At 40.1% G+C, this 19,815-nt stretch overlaps 1 protein-coding gene across 1 annotated transcript; it reads right to left on the minus strand.

Annotated features, from left to right (window-relative positions):
- Nucleotides 1-634: 634 nt before the first annotated feature.
- LOC130471729 (uncharacterized) lies at nt 635-1,441 on the minus strand. The gene has a single exon (XM_056842005.1). The coding sequence runs from the start codon at nt 1,439-1,441 to the stop codon at nt 635-637; it is 807 nt and encodes a 268-aa protein (XP_056697983.1).
- Nucleotides 1,442-19,815: the final 18,374 nt, after the last annotated feature.

A 19,815-nucleotide genomic window follows, 5' to 3' on the forward strand; every position in this document is an offset into this window, starting at 1 on the left:
AACTTCTCAAAACTTCAAGAAATTTGGCCTTATCTGGAAAGATCAACCAGGTTTCTAACTTAATGGACCCATATGGTTGATCAGTCCATATTTTACCATTCTTATAGGCCTTATCCATCTTTGAAGAACCATCCAGACAGTCCTCAAACCACAAATCAGGTACATCACCAGGAAGCACCTCATCATCAACATCAGAATCAATCCAATCATGAAGAACATCCTCTAGTACAGACTATGATTCCTCATAATCTGAATCCTCACTCTCCTCTTCTAAATATACCTCACCAACATCAGCAAACACCCTTGGTGTCTTAGGCCTTCCTGTACCCTTTCTCCCTTTGCCTGCCCCTTTGGAAACCCAAGTTCCAGCCTTCTTAGCAGTCAATTTATTAACCCTAAACCCCTCAGGTCTAGCTTTGCCCCCCTTCTTTTTCACTGGCTGAGCCTGATCAGGTGGTGTTTGATGGTTAGGCTCATCACTTTGGCTGTTCTGTGGTGGATGAGTGGGATGTGGTGGTGGTGGAGGGGTGGGCTGTGGTGGTGGAGGAGTAGGTTGTGGTGGTGGAGGGGTGTGCTGTTGTGGTGGTGGTGGGGTAGGTAGTTTGGTGGATTGTTTGGTGGGTAGTTTGGTGGATTAAGGTGGATTGTTTGGTGGGTTGTTTGGTGGGTGTTTCTGTGGTTGTTTGGTGGGTTGTTTCTGTGGTTGTGGGGTGGGTTGTTTCTGTGGTGGTGGGGGTTGAGTGGAGTGAGTTGGTGGAGTGGCTGGTTTAGCTGATGGCCTCCTTTTTGGGGTCAGTTTCTTAGCAGCAGGTTTATCCTTGGCTTTTGAGTTAGAAGCAACAGGTTTTTGCTTTGGGGGTGGGGATTCTTGTGTTGGTTGTGGTTGAGAGCCACCTGGAAACACCTCATCAGCATCATCTTTGCTAATGATTCTCACATATTCAACCTTCAAGTCCTCACAATCAACCACAAGGACCTCCATAGCCACAGTGAACTCCATTTGTTCCTGTATTTCCCTCAAAATGTCCTCCATTTCCTGTTGTTTCCTCATTGCCTCTTCCTCCTCTCTTTGAGCCCTCAAAAATTCCCCTTGTCTCTCCTTAAGATGCCTCTCTTTTTCCTTTCTATGATTCTTAATTGTTGCAACAATATTCCTAAACACTAACCTTGGATTATCTGTTCCCTCAACCCAAATTTCAGCAGTGTCTTTACTCCAATTCCATCTTTTAAAAAGCCTTAAGGTTTTATCATCATTCAACTCAACCTTACCACAAGGACCCTCAACATACAAGCTAAAGGTACTAGGCAAAAAAACATCTTGCTTAACTGATTCCTCAAAGATATCCAGAAACAACTTCAACAAACGATATTTTTCTATGTCTGTCTCTCTAATATCAAAACTATGTGATCCATAACGCAGTAACAACCAAATAACAGTCATCCTAAAGGAAAAAATAATGAAATAAAACAAGAATTATCATTCCAACAACCACAATTGAGCAATAACCAACATAAACTAATCATGTTCATCAATAAACAATACATTTCCAGGAAAAAACAAACACTAACAATCACTAACACTAACAACATATTTGCGCAATTTCAAAAAAATAACTGACAATTTCACAAACCCTAACCCTAATCAATTTCGCGAAAAAAAACCACTTTACAAGCAAAAAAAACCGGAGACGAAGAGATTATTACCTGGAAGTAGATTAACCAACTTAAAAAATGGCGCTTCCTCTTCGACACTAACTCCCGCTGTTACACTATGTAGACACCTAAATCGTGTCTCCCCGTTGGGATGATGAAAATACCATTATCCTTGTTAGGTGGTTGGAACAACTCCGTGCGGAAGTACCAATTGCTAAGAACACATTCCAAAATCCAAGAGCCAAAGTCGAATACCCGAGACTGTTCCCATTCCGGAACTCGGTACAAAATACAAATTCCAAAAATCAATTTCAAAATCCAAGTACAATCTCGCCCAATGGACTATCCCATTGGTCTTACAAGACCCTTTCCAGTCGAAATGACACTAAGCAATCCCAATTCGGGCGCCGACCCACAAAATCGCGCAAGCCGGGCCTCGTCCCGTAAAACCGAATTCAAAAACCCGAAACGGCTTGTTTTTAGACGCAAACCAAGCCTTAATCATCAAGAAAACACTACGTGCCAACTTCGTATAATTCGTACGAAGGTACACCATTACAAGCCAAAACACAAGGACGACATATTCGTCCTTGTTTGGCAGCTTCTGGCCACGTCAGCAGCGCTGGGCGCTGGCGTCAGCTGGCGTTTAGCAGCAAATCCTCCTATTTATACCCCCTAATTCTGAGCATTGAGGGAGGGAAAATCGAAAACACAACGTCGTAATACAAAAATTGCCACTCAAATCAAAATACAAACTTCTCTCCAAAAATCTCGTACAATTTCCAAGTTCTAAGCAATTGGGAGCTCTAAAAGGAAATCTAGCCTAAACCTAACTAGGTATTTCCGAATCCCAACCTAATCTACAATGTTTTCATGATTTTACTTCAAAAATGATTAGTAAAGTTGACACTTTTATTATTAAAAGTGTCACTTACAACAATCATAAACTTTTACAAAATCCTCACTTTATGTGATTCAAGTTTCAAAACTTCAAGATTCAATGATGTTTAAAGTTGTTTGTAATCACTTCCTTAAACTAGAATCATCTTCAAAATATCGAGTAATCAAGGTGAGGCCTTTCTAATGTTTAAAGGTACAAGCTTTGAGATTCAAAACTCCATTTTTCAATATACAAGTTCAAGTTTCCAAATTTCAAGATTCAATGATGTTTAGGGTTGTTTGTAATCACTTCCCAAAACTAGGATCATTTCAAAATATGGAGTAATTAAAGATGAAGCCTTTTCAACATTAAAATGTTCAATCTTTGAGATTCAAGACTCCATTTTTCAATATACAAGTTCAACATTTCAAGTTCAAACATTTCAAGTTCTATATTTCAAGTTCAATGTTTCTATATTCAAAATCCAAGACACTTTAGGTCGAGCAACTTGACCTAAAGTAGAGATTTTTGCTTTGAATCCGTGTCGGGCGCACTTATTCTTAAGGAGTCGCTTGGCATTCGGATCTCATGTGCTAAAATTCAAGTTCAATATCGCACTTTCAATTATACAATTTCAATTCCGCACTTTGAATTATGCAATTTCAATTCCGCACTTTCAATTATGCAATTTCAATTCCGCACTTTCAATTATGAAATTTCAATTCCGCACTTTCAATTATGCAATTTCAATTACGCAACTTTACTTGCCTAGTCCTTCTAGGCAATGTGGTTTCACCTCCTAGTCCATTTCTAGGTGGTCTTGTACTTTACTAATTTTGCACCTATTTTCTATTGTGATGTTGCTTTACTTGTTTATTGCTTTCATCACCACACATGCTAAATACAAAATGCAAGGTTACCACGCTTAACGAAGATAATTTCTTGGACAAACCGATCTTAGGTTCCCTTAAATTAACTTTAAAGTAAAGTGACCACAATACAAAGTAGAAATTCTATTTGTTCTAAATTCAAACCCACATAGTCTAAACTACGGTATTTTCGAAATGTTGTGCCACACATTTGAATTATTTCTAAAGCTCGCGAAATAGGCATCTCGTTCCCTTGCCCGGATCTCACCCATCCGTTTCTAAGATTCAATGCCTTATCCTAATCGAGTCACTTTTGGTCTTTCCAAACGGGACCCTTAAAAATGTTTGGTGGCGACTCCTACGAAATACAAAAATACGAAGGTTTCTAAACAACCGCCCTCGTAGGGGAAAAATACAAAAGAGTACGAAAAAAACCCCCTACAATTCTGGAGATTCCACTAGGAGTTCCTGATTTCAACTTCGAAAATACGAGCATACTTTGAGCAGCAAGCCACTGATCTGCTTAAGTTCTGGATGCCAGCTCTGGCGCCAGGCGCAGGCCCCTGCGCCAAACGCCACTGCCTGCATCCAGCACAGTGGCTCACAGTGGCTCGTTGCCCATGTTGCTCAAGTTTTCATGTTGGAGTCAGTCTGTTTTTGAATTTTGAAGGACGCTCCCAAACCTTGAGAACGAATGTCGAAAAACGAGCTTTTCAAATACAATATTCAAATGCGATTTTCAATTTTCAATTTTCAATTTCTAGGCATTTCATGCATTTTTCGAAAACCATATTTGTGCAAAACGAATTTCTACCTTGCCCAATACGGATGTGTTCTACATTCGGGCTAGACCCGGGGGCAACGAAATGGTGACTCTCCATACGGTTCCCGACCAAAGTGTGTGACAATTTCCGCGCCTACCGAAACTTGGCATTTGCTTGACATTCCCGATGTCAAGTATAGAGGTCGTCTTCCGACACACACGTCCCTTAGGTGGATGTGCAAGTTGTTGCCGGATCCCCCTCTTAGTCGAGTACCTTTTGTCACCCAAAGCCGACCACTTGCATCATACAAAACTTAGACCGACCTTAGGTTGAGAACTTTGCATGTCGCATTCATATTCATGTTAAGTGTGACAACATGCTATTTGTGCATTGTGTGGGCGTCTTTGCACGCGTGAATGGCTAACCTCGAGTTCTAGCTTTGCCAAAACCATTAGCCTCCAACTAGGAAACCAAACCCCTAGGAGCATCATTCAAACCTCATGCATCTAAAATCGCCGATTTAAGGTCTTTTAGGAGTGTCACTCCATTTGATTCAAAACCCTTAAACATGCCTCACGCACAAAAGCCAAATTCCATATTCAAAATTCAATCCAACGGCGTCATAATGCCGGATTTTCTAGTCCAAAATTCGAATTCCAAGTTCAAAAATTCAATCCAACGGCGTCATAATGGCGGATTTTCTAGTCCAAATTTCAAATTCCAAATTCAAAATTCAATCCAACGGCGTCATAATGCCGGATTTCTAGTCCAATTTTCAAATTCCAAGTTCAAAAATTCAATCCAACGGCTTCATAATGCCGGATTTTCTAGTTCAAAATTCAAAATTCAAAATTCAAATTCAAAATTCAATCCAACGGCGTCATAATGCCGGATTTTCTAGTCCAAATTTCAAATTCAAATTCAAAGTTCAATCCAACGGCGTCATAATGCCGGATTTTCTAGTTCAAACATTCAATTTCCAAGTTCAAAATTTTGATTTCAAGTATTCAAATGTCCAATTCCATCTTTCAAACCTCAATTTGAAGTTACCAATTCCAATCTCAAAGCCTCAAGTTCAAATGTCCAAACTCATGCCGTCGTAATACCGACTTTTCTATTCTATATTTCAAAACTCAAATTCGAAGTTTCAAATCCAATCTTTCAAATTTCAAGTCCTATATTCAAGAGCTTCGAATTCCAAATCCATGATGGCGTGATGCCGGAATTTTCCTCATTCAATTTCAAATTCAAACTTCAATGACCAAACACTTCAAAATTCCAAGTCCACGGTGGCATGATGCCGGACTTTCAAAAATTCCAAATCCAATCTTTCAAATCCATGGCGGCGTAAAGGCGATATTTTCAAAGTTCAAAACCTCATACCCTATACAAAAATGCGCCTTTTCCATTTCAAAGTTCAAACTCCGAGTCAAATTCAAATTTCAAATTCATCTTCAAGCTACAAAAAATCCTTGCCTTCCATTGCTCCCAAATACAAAATTCGAAAATACTTCCAGTGGGTTGAAAATCCCTTGAAATAATACAAATCCAAATTCGAAAATACTTCCAACGGGTTGAAAATCCCTTGAAATAGTACAAATTCAAAATTCTACATTCTTTCTTGGGTTGAAATCCCCCTAAATTACTTCGAAATTCAACGGGTTGAAATCCCCCAAAAGTACTCCAATTCTAGCACGGGTTGAAAGTCCCTTGAAATAGTACAAATTCAGGTTCTAGCACGGGTTGAAAGTCCCCTCAAATAATACGAGTCCAACTTTCAAATTCCAATGGGTTGAAATTCCCCTAAAATAGTACAAGATCCAATTTCCTTTCTATCGGGTTGAAATTCCCCTAAAATACTTCGAAATCCAATGGGTTGCAATTCCCCTAAAATATTGACGGGTTGAATGTTAGGTTATGATACATATGACAAAACATAAATCATGCGGAAAAACCATAAAGCCAGGAAACATATTATTCACACATAATCATTTAGTATAATTCAGATGCATACACTTTGTTGCGTGTCGTCCCTAGCTGCGCCCGAACCGAACAAGAACAAGTGTTTAGGACTCCAAGTGTTGTCCCTCCGTAGATAGTCCACAGCACGTCTGGATCCGCCTTAAGCTTGACCAACTAGAATCGCCCTTAAGGTAGTATAGATTTCGGCTAAATAGGGGCAAGAGAGTGACTGATTTTTCTTGAAAATCTTACCTTTGAATACTTCAATTGTGTCTATAAATTATGACCCTAGGCACCTATTTATAGAGGTATGGAAAAAGAATTATAATCCTACTAGGATTTGGATTTATTAATTAGAAATTAACTTGAACTCTAAATAATAAATTTAATCTATTAGGATTAGGATTTAATCAATACACGAATTCCGATAGGATTAGGATTCGTTACGAACATGAGCATCGTATGGCTACGAGCATCGCACCACCCGCGCAGGCCTTGCGGCCCACACGAGCAGTCGCTGCTCGCAGCCCAACAGCACGCTTAGCGCGCGCGCGCCAAGGCCTTGCTGGGCCTGGCCTTGCGCTGGGCCTGGCGAGGCTGTGGCAGCTCCATGTTGGGCGCTCGGCTTGCTGGGCGCGGGCCTAGCTTCGTGCTGGGCCTTCGTCTAGCAAGCCTCGTCCGATGCTAATTCGTACGATGCGCTTCCGATTAAATTCCCGGTTACGGAATTCATTTCCGATACGAACAATATTTAATATTTCCGATTCCTGAATTAATTTTCGTTTCGAACAAATATTTAATATTTCCGTTTCCGGAATTATTTTCCGATTCCGATAATATTTCCGATTCTGACAATATTTCCGTTTCCGGCAATATTTCCGATTCCGGTAATATTTCCATTTCCAATAATATTTTCCGATACGTACAATGTTTCCGTTTCCGGCAACATCTACGACTTGGATAATATTTATATTTCCGATACGATCCATATTTCCGTTTCCGGTAATATCATCATTTCCGGAGTATTCATTTCTTGCTTGTGATGATCTCAGCTCCCACTGAAACCAAGGTCCGTCGATTCTGAATATCCATAGATGGAGTATTTAATACCATTAAATACTTGATCCGTTTACGTACTATTTGTGTGACCCTACGGGTTCAGTCAAGAGTAAGCTGTGGATTAATATCATTAATTCCACTTGAACTGAAGCGGCCTCTAGCTAGGCATTCAGCTCACTTGATCTCACTGAATTATTAACTTGTTAATTAATACTGAACCGCATTTATTAGACTTAATATTATATGCATACTTGGACCAAGGGAATTATTTCCTTCAGTCTCCCGCTTGTCCTTAGGGACAAGTGTGCATTACCTAATTCCTTTGTCGCTCGATGCTTGCTCTTGAACATAAGGTAAGAGTTATCATCCTTATTATGTCCAGAGGTGTTTCTCGGTTTCAGAGTTCAACTGATCAAATAAAACAGATAATCATAGCCTATGATTCATCTGAGCACGGCCATGCATTTCACAGTTTCTAGCTCTCCGAGTGGCCTTGTACAACTTTTAAGCATCTCATCCCAATTTATGGGAGGACAATCCCAATCTTGTGATCTTGAGATTTGACTTCGTTTGATACGTGATTACCTGAGCGTTGCCTTTATATCCTCCTTTTACGGTGCGACGGTTGGTCAACGTCAAAGCAACCAGTTCTCAAACAAGTAATATCAAATCACTCAGGTATTGAGGATTTAGTGTCTAATAATTTTAATGAAATTTACTTATGACAAATTTTCATCTCTTACAGTAAAGTTTCATAGGTCTGTCCGATACTAGTCTTCCCAAAGTAAGTATCTATGCAAATGATTACGACATTGCCATGTCCACATAGTTTAAGAAACAGAACTATTAGTCATCTTGCATTCCAGTCGTCTAACGTTTTCTATGCGTCCAATTTTATAGAAAACTCCGACCAGGGACCATTTTTAACCTTTGACATTCAAGTTCACTTGATAGACATTTCTTAGTCACAGGACCGGTCCTGACAGTCTATCTTGAATATATCATCAAATTGAAGGGACTCATCATTTAATAAACCACAAATTAAATGGAAAAATGAATTCTATTCATTTATTGTGAATGATTAACCAATAATGTTTTACAAAGAATTAAACTCTAAAACCTTAAAACATTAAATAAGGACATCAAAGCCATTCTCCAATATGCTTGATTCCCATAGCTGCAGTGTGCGAGTTGTGCTTCGCTTGCGGCAGAGGTTTAGTCAATGGATCTGATATGTTGTCATCAGTTCCAATCTTGCTTATCTCGACTTCTTTTCTTTCAACGAACTCTCGTAGAAGGTGAAATCTACGAAGTACATGCTTGACTCTTTGGTGGTGTCTAGGCTCCTTTGCCTGTGCAATAGCTCCATTATTATCACAATACAGGGCTATTGGTCCTTTAATGGAGGGGACTTCACCAAGTTTACCTATGAACTTCCTTAGCCATATAGCTTCCTTTGCTGCTTCATGTGCAGCAATGTACTCCGCTTCAGTTGTAGAATCCTCAATGGTGCTTTGCTTAGCACTTTTCCAGCTTACTGCACCTCCGTTGAGGCAAAAGACAAACCCAGACTGTGATCTGAAATCATCTTTGTCGGTTTGGAAACTTGCGTCCGTATAGCCTTTAACAATTAATTCATCATCTCCACCATAGACCAGGAAGTCATCTTTGTGCCTTTTCAGGTACTTCATAATGTTCTTGACAGCAGTCCAATGTGCCTCTCCTGGGTCTGACTGGTATCTGCTCGTAGCACTGAGTGCGTACGCAATATCCGGGCGTGTACATATCATAGCATACATTATTGAACCAATCAATGATGCATACGGAATCCCATTCATTCGTCTACGCTCATCAGGTGTTTTTGGGCACTGAGTCTTGCTTAGAGTCATTCCATGAGACATGGGTAGGTAGCCTCGCTCGGAGTCTGCCATCTTGAACCTTTCAAGCACCTTATTGATATAAGTGCTTTGACTAAGTCCAATCATCCTTTTAGATCTATCTCTGTAAATCTTGATGCCCAATATGTACTGTGCTTCTCCTAGATCCTTCATCGAAAAACATTTCCCAAGCCAAATCTTGACAGAGTTCAACATAGGAATGTCATTTCCGATAAGTAATATGTCATCGACATATAATACTAGGAAAGAAATTTTGCTCCCACTGACCTTCTTGTATACACAAGATTCGTCTGCGTTCTTGATGAAACCAAAGTCACTGACTGCTTCATCAAAACGTATATTCCAGCTCCTGGATGCCTGCTTCAATCCGTAGATTGATTTCTTTAGCTTGCATACCTTTTTAGCATTCTTTGGATCCTCAAAACCTTCAGGCTGTGTCATAAACACAGTTTCTGTTAAAACGCCGTTTAAGAAAGCGGTTTTGACATCCATCTGCCATATTTCGTAATCGTAATATGCAGCGATTGCTAACATTATCCGAATAGACTTTAGCATTGCAACTGGTGAAAAGGTTTCATCGTAATCCACACCGTGGACTTGCCTGTAACCTTTTGCAACCAATCTAGCTTTGAAAACTTCAAGTTTCCCATCCTTGTCCTTTTTCAGTTTGAAAACCCATTTGCTTCCAATGGTTTGGTAGCCATCTGGCAAATCGACCAAATCCCATACTTGGTTTTCATACATGGAGTCTAATTCAGATTGCATGGCTTCTTGCCATTGCTTGGAGCTAGGGCTCGTCATAGCTTGCTTCTAAGTCGCAGGTTCATCACTTTCAAGTAATAGAACTTCATGACTCTCATTCGTAAAAATACCTAAGTACCTTTCCGGTTAAGATCTATATCTCTGCGATCTACGCGGGGTTACATCTGTAGATTGACCATGATTCTCACTAGATACTTCTAAAGATCTCTGAGTTTCATCTTGAATGTCATCTTGAGCATTCTCTAGAGTTTGTTGTTCGACTCGAATTTCTTCGAGGTCTACTTTTCTCCCACTTGTCATTTTGGAAATGTGATTCTTTTCCAAAAAGATACCATCTCGAGCAACAAACACCTTGTTCTCAGATGTATTGTAGAAGTAATACCCCTTTGTTTCCTTAGGATAGCCCACAAGGATACATTTGTCAGATTTTGGATGAAGTTTGTCTGAAATTAATCGCTTGACGTATACTTCGCATCCCCAAATCTTAAGAAAAGACACATTTGGAGGCTTTCCAAACCATAACTCATATGGAGTCTTTTCAACAGCTTTAGACGGAGCTCTATTTATAGTGAGTGCAGCTGTATTTAGTGCATGTCCCCAAAATTCTATTGGAAGTTCGGCCTGACCCATCATTGACCTAACCATGTCTAGCAAGGTTCTGTTCCTCCGTTCCGACACACCGTTCCATTGTGGTGTTCCAAGAGGAGTCAATTCTGATAGAATTCCATATTCTTTCAGATGGTCATCAAATTCATAGCTCAGATATTCACCGCCTCTATCAGACCGCAGTGCTTTAATCTTCTTGCCTAATTGATTCTCTACTTCACTCTGAAATTCCTTGAATTTGTCAAAGGATTCAGACTTATGCTTCATTAGGTAGACATAACCATATCTACTGAAGTCATCAGTGAAAGTGATAAAGTAGCTGAAACCACCCCTAGCATTTGTACTCATTGGTCCACATACATCTGTATGGATTAAACCCAATAGTTCAGTTGCTCTTTCTCTAACTTTAGAGAAAGGTTGCTTTGTCATTTTGACAAGTAAACATGATTCACACTTACCATAATCCTCTAAGTCAAATGGTTCTAGAATTCCTTCCTTTTGAAGTCTTTCCATGCGTTTCAAGTTAATATGGCCTAATCGACAATGCCACAGATAGGTGAGATCTGAATAATCCTTTTTGGCCTTTTTGGTATTTATGTTATAAACTTGTTTGTCGTGATCTAATAAATAAAGTCCATTGACTAATCTAGCAGATCCATAAAACATCTCCTTAAAATAAAACGAAAACTATTGTCTTTTATTAAAAAGGAAAATCCCTTAGCATCTAAGCAAGAAACAGAAATGATGTTTTTAGTAAGACTTGGAACATGGAAACACTCTTCCATTTCCAAAACTAGCCCAGAGGGCAACGACAAATAATAAGTTCCTACAGCTAATGCAGCAATCCGTGCTCCATTTCCCACTCGTAGGTCGACTTCACCCTTGCTTAACTTTCTACTTCTTCTTAGTCTCTGTGGATTGGAACATAAGTGTGAGCCACAACCTGTATCTAATACCCAAGAAGTTGAATTAGCAAGTATACAGTCTATAACGAAAATACCTGAAGATGAAACGACTGTTCCGTTCTTCTGATCTTCCTTTAGCTTCAAGCAATCTCTCTTCCAATGCCCCTTCTTCTTGCAGTAGAAGCATTCAGATTCAGAAGTGGGTTGACTGACCTTCCTCTTTTCAGATTTGGCGCCAGCTGGTTGCTTAGTTTGGCTGGCCTTGTTGCCACCTTTCTTAGCATTCCTCCTCTTTCCAGATTTCTTGAACTTGCCCCCACGCACCATAAGCACATCTTGCTTATCACTTTTGAGCGTCTTTTCAGCGGTCTTCAGCATACCGTGAAGCTCAGTGAGCGTTTTTTCCAGACTATTCATACTGTACTTTAGTTTGAACTGATCATACCCGCTATGAAGAGAATGGAGGATGGTGTCTACAGCCATTTCCTGAGAGGATTGCTGATCCAGCCGACTCATATTCTCAATGAGTCCAATCATTTTGAGAACATGTGGACTTACGGGCTCACCTTTCTTAAGTTTGGTCTCAAGAATTTGCCTATGAGTCTCGAATCTTTCGACTCGAGCCAGATCTTGGAACATGTTCTTTAACTCACTGATGATCGTGAAAGCATCTGAGTTGATGAACGTTTTCTGTAGATCTGCACTCATGGTTGCAAGCATTAGACATTTCACATCCTTGTTGGCATCAATCTAACGATTGAGGGCTGCCTGAGTGACCCCTTCGCCTGCGGCTTGGGGCATCGCCTCTTCCAGGACATACTCCTTTTCTTCCTGCATAAGAACTATTTGCAAGTTCCTTTGCCAGTCAAGGAAGTTTTTCCCGCTCAACTTCTCCTTTTCGAGAATTGATCGAATGTTGAATGAATTGTTGTTTGCCATAATTAAAACTACAATTGAAAAGAATAATCAAATAATTAACCATTCACAGTTTCTCTTAATAAACTTAAATTCTAGCATACATGCATAATTCAATATTCATTAAGCATTTTATTCAAGTTATGTGTTCCGGCAGGTGTGAATAAAATGATTCCAAGATCCTAAAACCCATTGAAGAATTAAGCACATTATGTATTTAGACTCAATTCTAAAATCTTTTAGGTAAGCAAAAGCCTTTTGCTAATAGTCTAGAAACTACTCTTGGTTGATAGGTACGTCTAAGAACTTATTAGGTAAACCTATCGATTTTGCCACGACATAAAAGGACTCCTTACTTATATCGTTGAGTTTCACCAAAACTAACATGTACTCACAATTATTTGTGTACCTTACCCCTTTTGGACCAATAAGTAACACCTCGCTGAGCGAAAACTATTACTAGATTGATGTAAAGGATATCCAAGCAAGTGTTTATTTTGGCATGGCACCTTTTAACTCAATTTTTAAGTTTGGAACTTAAGGCTCTTACTATGTTGGTTAGATTTTAAGTGAACTAAAATCCTTAATCATGCAACATAATCAAGCCACAATCTCATGCATAATTAAGACATATTTAAAGCAATAAATAACTTAAAGCATGCATAAGATAAATGTGATCTAGTATGGCCCGACTTCATCTTCAAGCTTCAACTTCAAAGTCCGTCTCGAAAATGGTAACTTCGTCTTGAATTTCACCGTGGGAGGCGCCATTTTCTTCAAATAGGATAGGCTATAATTAAACTAATTACAACTATTTGATGGTACGCAGACCATATTTAAATTGAAAAACAAATTTGGTGCATTAGACCAATTACATTCAAATTAATGGTACGCAGACCATATTTTCTATCCTATTTGGGCCATACTAGTCACTCCATAACCTGCAAAACAGTACATATACAATATATACCATTCACCCATTCATTATCATGAATGGCCCACATAGCTGGTTAGTAAAACACGTTATGCATCACATAAATATTTGCAGCAATTAATTAAGGGCACCAATAATCTACCAATTATTCAGTCCTTATTAATTCTAATCAAGTTGTTTAACCTTAAAGGATTTGTAGACCTAATCAAGAGTTTATGACTAAAAATGCTCCCACTTAAACCAATAAATTCATATGCTTTACTAATTTTAAACATGAAAATGTATTTCTAGTCTAACCGGAAACATACAAATTTAATTAAAATTTCAAGCTCATATAAATTTATAATCGAATCCATTAATTTAATTAATTTCAGTTGAATTAAACGAATTTAAATTAATTCAAGATTTAATTTTAGTAAAGTAATTAGTATAAATAAAATTTATAATAATTATAATATTCAAATTAAAATCCAAGAAAACAATTTAAATTATGAATTTTAAAATTAATTAAAATCATTTCCGAATTGAAAATTAAAAAATTAAATTCAAAACGCATCAATCGGGTCAAGTCGAGGCCATGGGCTTGCGCCCATGCCCCGTCGAGTCCTCGAGGCAGCATCGCCCCTCACGAGTGATCGCACAGCAAGGCACGAGCAGCTGCCACGCGCAAACGCAGCAAGCCGAGCCACGCTTGCGCGCAGCATCGCTCGCTGCTTCGTAGCACAGCAGTTGCTTGGCGAGGCTGGGCGAGGCAGCGCTCGTGCTGCGAGGCACCCCTCGCTGCCCGCGCGCTCGCCTGCCTCTCGCTCGCCTTGCTTCTTCGCCCATCCGCCCATGCATCATCGCAGCACTCGACGCAAGGCAGGGCTGCTGCCTTGTGCTCGCGTGCTACTCGCCTTGCTCGCTGCATTCGTACCGCATGGGCGACGAGCTCCCTTGCTCGTCGTCGCATGCCCGCACTATACAACACCCCTTAAGGGTAACACGTAGCGTCCATTGCTTTGTGCGTGCAAGTTTTATGAGCGAATTGCATAAAAATTAAAACTTTTATTTCCAAAATTAATGACAAATTAATAAATCATATTAATTTCATAATTTTAGGGCGAAAAATCGAAAATTTATTAATCAATTAATTTCCGATTAACATGGATTCAAATCTAGGTCACAAAAATTTAAAATTTAACACAAATTAACAATTTTTATGGTGGTTTTTAATCATTGGTACCTAATTAAATTATTAATTAATTATGAAAATCAAATTAATTCTATATTATTCGAATTTCAACAAATTAATCATAATTACAAATTAGGTTGTATAATTAACAAGGCTAGGCATTCAAACTTGTTAAACATATACTGTAGGTCAATCAAAAACTCAAGATTTATCAACAAGAATCGCAAATACCTAATTTAACATCTTAAATTTATAAACTTTTGCTTTCGAAAAACTAAAACCTCCGAAAAGTCATAGTTAGGCTTCGAATTTGGAAATTCTGGGTTCGACCTAAAAAATCTATTTTTGTCAAAAATTTAGAATGCCTTTTACATGCGGAATTGACACATAAATCACTCGATTTGGATGAGTAACGAAGAAACTGCCGAAAAACTGCGTACATATAATTAAATAAACGCAATTTGCAATTAATTAACAATTACGAAAATTAATCACCCATTTTAATTCTTTGCAAATTTGTAAAATTTAACCATGTTTATGCAATTTAGATTATGAAAATAATAAGAGGCTCGTGATACCACTGTTAGGTTATGATACATATGACAAAACATAAATCATGCGGAAAAACCATAAAGCCAGGAAACATATTATTCACACATAATCATTTAGCATAATTCAGATGCATACACTTTGTTGCGTGCCCTCCCTAGCTGCGCCCGAACCGAACAAGAAAAAGTCTTTAGGACTCCAAGTGTCGTCCCTCCGTAGATAGTCCACAGCACGTCCGGATCCGCCTTAAGCTTGACCAACTAGAATCGCCCTTAAGGTAGTATAGATTTCGGCTAAATAGGGGCAAGAGAGTGGCTGATTTTTCTTGAAAATCTTACCTTTGAATACTTCAATTGTGTCTATAAATTATGACCCTAGACACCTATTTATAGAGGTATGGAAAAGAAATTATAATCCTTCTAGGATTTGGATTTATTAATTAGAATCCAACTTGAACTCTAAATAATAAATTTAATCTATTAGGATTTGATCAATACAAGAATTCAGATAGGATTAGGATTCGTTACGAACATGAGCATCGTATGGCCACGAGCATCGCACCACCCGCGCAGGCCTTCCGACCCACATGAGCAGTCGCTGCTCGCAGCCCAACAGCACGTTTAGCGTGCGCGCGCCAAGGCCTTGCTGGGCCAGGCCTTGCGCTGGGCCTGGCGAGGCTGTGGCAGCTCCATGTTGGGCGCTCGGCTTGCTGGGCGCGGGCTTGGCTTCGTGCTGGGCCTTCGTCTAGCAAGCCTCGTCCGATGCTAATTCGTACGATGCGCTTCCGATTAAATTCCCGGTTCCAGAATTCATTTCCGATACGAACAATATTTAATATTTCCGATTCCGGAATTAATTTCCGTTTCGAACAAATATTTAATATTTCCGTTTCCGGAATTATTTTCCGATTCCGATAATATTTCCGATTCTGACAATATTTCCGTTTCCGGCAATATTTCCGATTCCGGTAATATTTCCATTTCCAATAATATTTTCCGATACGTACCATGTTTCCGTTTCCGGCAACATCTACGATTTGGATAATATTTATATTTCCGATACGATCCATATTTCCGTTTCCGGTAATATCAACGTTTCCGGAGTATTCAGTTCTTGCTTGTGATGATCTCAGCTCCCACTGAAACCAAGATCCGTCGATTCCGAATATCCATAGATGGAGTATTTAATACCATTAAATACTTGATCCGTTTACGTACTATTTTTGTGACCCTGCGGGTTCAGTCAAGAGTAAGCTGTGGATTAATATCATTAATTCCACTTGAACTGAAGCGGCCTCTAGCTAGGCATTCAGCTCACTTGATCTCACTGAATTATTAACTTGTTAATTAATACTGAACCGCATTTATTAGACTTAATATTATATGCATATTTGGACCAAGGGCATTATTTCCTTCATTGAAATCCCCTTGAAATAAACAAAACCCAATTCCCTTTCAATCTGGCTGAAATCCCCTTGAAATAATGGGAAATTCAATCTCCTAAAATACTTCCAATGGGTTGAGAATCCCTTGAAATAATACAAGTCCAATTTTCAAATGGGTTGAAATTCCCCTAAAATAGTCCAAATTCCAATAGGTCGAAATCCTTTTTTTTTCGATATTTCAAGTTCTAGTACAAGGAGACAACTTCCACAAAAGAATGAAGGCTCCTCTCAAATACTTCCAATGGGTTGCAAATCCCGAATACAAATACAAAATCCGAAATCCCGAATCTTCGGAGTGGCACTTAGAGTCAAGTATAGGTCTCATTCATTGCATGCATATCATATCATGTGTCGGGAAGTCCAAGTTCTAAAATTCAAATCATGTGTCCTAACTAGGAGTCCAAAGATCCTGTGGGTTCGCCGAAGAGGAGAGAGGTTGAAGAGAACTCCACCAGCCCTAGCCTCCCTTATAGCCGGCATTGAGCAAGCAGCCAGCTCACCTTCTACAAATCAAGCTTCAAGTCCTTTTCAAGAAACAGTTCAAATGGCCGCTCCCGATAAAATCACTCAGCTTATGGCCGCTGTCGCCAGCCTCAGCACCAACTTGGAGAACATAAGCAACCGTCTAGGTATTGTGGAATAGGCCGCACCCACCGACGACCTAACCAAAAGGATCGAGAGTCTGGTTAATAAGGTCACCAATCAAGAAAACTACTTCGACACCTCAGCGGAGGACAACCTCAAGGGAAAGGCAAACCTGCCAGACAAATTCTCTGCCAATGAAATTCCAAAATTCAAATCAACTGATAATCCCAAGTATCACCTCAAGAACTTCAGAGCTACAATGGCTATCAAGGGGGTCGAACTTGAGCTATACCCTGTGGTATTCCCTATGTCCCTAGAACCTGTCTGCCAGAAGTGGTATTACTCACTCAAAGAGCATTAAACCAGTACATGGGAAGCAGTTGCTCGAGCATTCATGGAGCAGTATCAGCCCAACATCCAACTTCAAACTACTCTGAGGGAGCTGGAGGTTCTCAGGCAAGGGCCTCAAGAGGGTTTCACTAATTATCTCAACCAATGGAGAGAGATGGCTTCCCAAATGGTGACTCGACCCTCCGAGAAATAATTGGTCAAGATCTTTATTGTTGGGCTCCTTCCGAAGTACAATACTCATATGAAATACCTAGGCCTGGAAAGTTTCAAGAGAACCTATGACATCGGAGTCGATATAGAGGATGATCTGATGAAAGCACCATTAGCCCCAACTCCACAAGCTGAAAAGTGGAAGGGTAAGAAAGCTGAAGCAACACACAAGGTCCATGAGGTCAACGCCTTAGAAGCTCCTCAAGGTCCAAAGCCAAGCAACTTCAAGAACAACGCAACTTCCAATACAGGCCTCAAAGGGTCTTTGCCAACCTCGGTATGACCTATAGCGACACCTTTGATCGGTTGGCCGAAAAGCAAGTTATCACTCCGATCGGTCCTACACCAGACCCTCCGGTCGACAAAAGGTCCAAAAGCTGGGACCCTGCGGCCTATTGCAGGTACCATCAGGGGAACGGGCAAGACATTGAAAGATGCTTCAAGCTCAAGCATCTAATCCAGAATATGGTCGACAACAAGACTTTCCCCTACCACCAGGAGCCAAGCAGTCTCCCTCAGTGCAAGCTATCTCCTGTGAAGATGAAGATGAAGGAGAAGATTTTCCATGCAACTTAATCTCTACAATATACAAGCCAGGCTACGAACTGATGGTTCAAAGCTTCTGCCATCTCATTCCAAGTGTTCAAAACTGGGTGATCCTTGAACCTAGGGTAACCACCGACATTCAAGAAAATATTTGTCCCCTTGCCACCATAAAGGCTTTGGGCTTCTTCGATTATGATCTCATGCTGACCACCCAGCAGACCATCAAGTTCCAGGGCATTACATACAAGGTCCTGGGGGTCCTCGATTTGGTCTTCTCTTTTGAGACCTACTACAACATTGCTGAATTCCCAGTCATCGATGTGCCTACCAGCTTCGATCTGCTATTTGGAGAACCTTGGTTCGAGGAGCTGTTGGACGGCCCTGCCTGCCTCACTCTCAAAGGTTCAAGCTTTCATGACACTTCTATCAAGAAAAAGCTGGCCTTGCGCCAAGAAAAAGATGAATGCATCCATGGGTACTATCACAGGTGGAGGATCTCTGCTCGTACAATAAGGCCTGAGCCGCCTGAAGGAAAAATGGTGAGAATGTTCTTCCTAGGGCTCAATACCTCATGCAAAGGCTGCTTCGCGGCATTTCCATACAACACCTGTGACCAAGTCTGGCGTCAAGTCATGCAGATCTATGCATGTAGCACCACCTATGACGATGATGATGATGGTGTGGACGTCTGGGAATACCCCGAGAACTATCTCTATGATTAGTGTCTTTTGTTCAAATCCAGAGTCTGTCTTTCAATTTTCGAGTCTAGTGATGAGTCTAAGAGTCTAGGGCTAGAGTCTTGCATCAATCAAGAGCCTCTAAAGGCCGGCCTTCAAGTCAAAGCTATCGATGTAATGATTGCCAATTTCAATAATACTTCAATTCCCTCCTACTCCTCAAGTCCAATTTCAGAACACACCTCTAATCCAAACAACTTTGCTTCACAAGAAACTGACCTTGAAATACTAAAATCTATTGAAAATCATGAAAACAGGACGCCCATAATTGAGGAAACAGAAAAAGTTAACCTTTCTAACAGCAGTGATCCAAAACTAGTTCAGATTGGTCTAACTCTATCTCAAGAAGAGCGGGATGATCTTATCAAGCTACTTTCAGAGTACATAGACATCTTCGCATGGTCCTATCATAATATGCTAGGGGTTGATCCAAGCATCGGTCAGCATACAATTCCCCTCATCCCAGGTTCAAAGCCGATCAAGAAGAAACTCCGTCGCATGAAACCGGATGTTTCCCTAAAAATTCAAGAAGAAGTCTCTAAGCAGCTAGAGGCCGGGTTTATTCGAGAAACCAAATATCCGGAATGGATTGCAAACGCCATTCCAGTTCCAAAGAAGGACGGTAAAGTACGAATGTGTGTGGATTACAGAGATCTTAACAAGGCCAGCCCTAAAGATGGTTTTCCATTGCCTCACATCGACATCTTGGTCGATAACACCGCAAATCATGCCTTACTCTCTTTCATGGACGGGTATGCAGGCTACAATCAGATTCCCATTGCAGAGGAAGATATGGAGAAGACAACCTTCATCACTCAGTGGGGTACATATTGCTATACAGTTATGCCGTTCGGACTGAAGACGCGGGGGCTACATATCAAAGAACAACCACAACCATTATGAGCGATATGATTCATAGGGAGATCGAGGTATATGTCGTCGACGACATGATCGTCAAATCCAAAGAGCGACATGAGCATACCTCGGTACTCCGAAAATTCTTCGACAGGCT

This window comes from Spinacia oleracea, chromosome 4, assembly GCF_020520425.1.
Source record: "Spinacia oleracea cultivar Varoflay chromosome 4, BTI_SOV_V1, whole genome shotgun sequence".
Taxonomy (NCBI): Eukaryota; Viridiplantae; Streptophyta; class Magnoliopsida; order Caryophyllales; family Amaranthaceae; genus Spinacia; species Spinacia oleracea.

Bases quoted from the DNA above. Each gene is read 5' to 3' on its own strand.
- LOC130471729 (XM_056842005.1), bottom strand. From the start codon at position 1,441: ATGACTGTTATTTGGTTGTTACTGCGTTATGGATCACATAGTTTTGAT.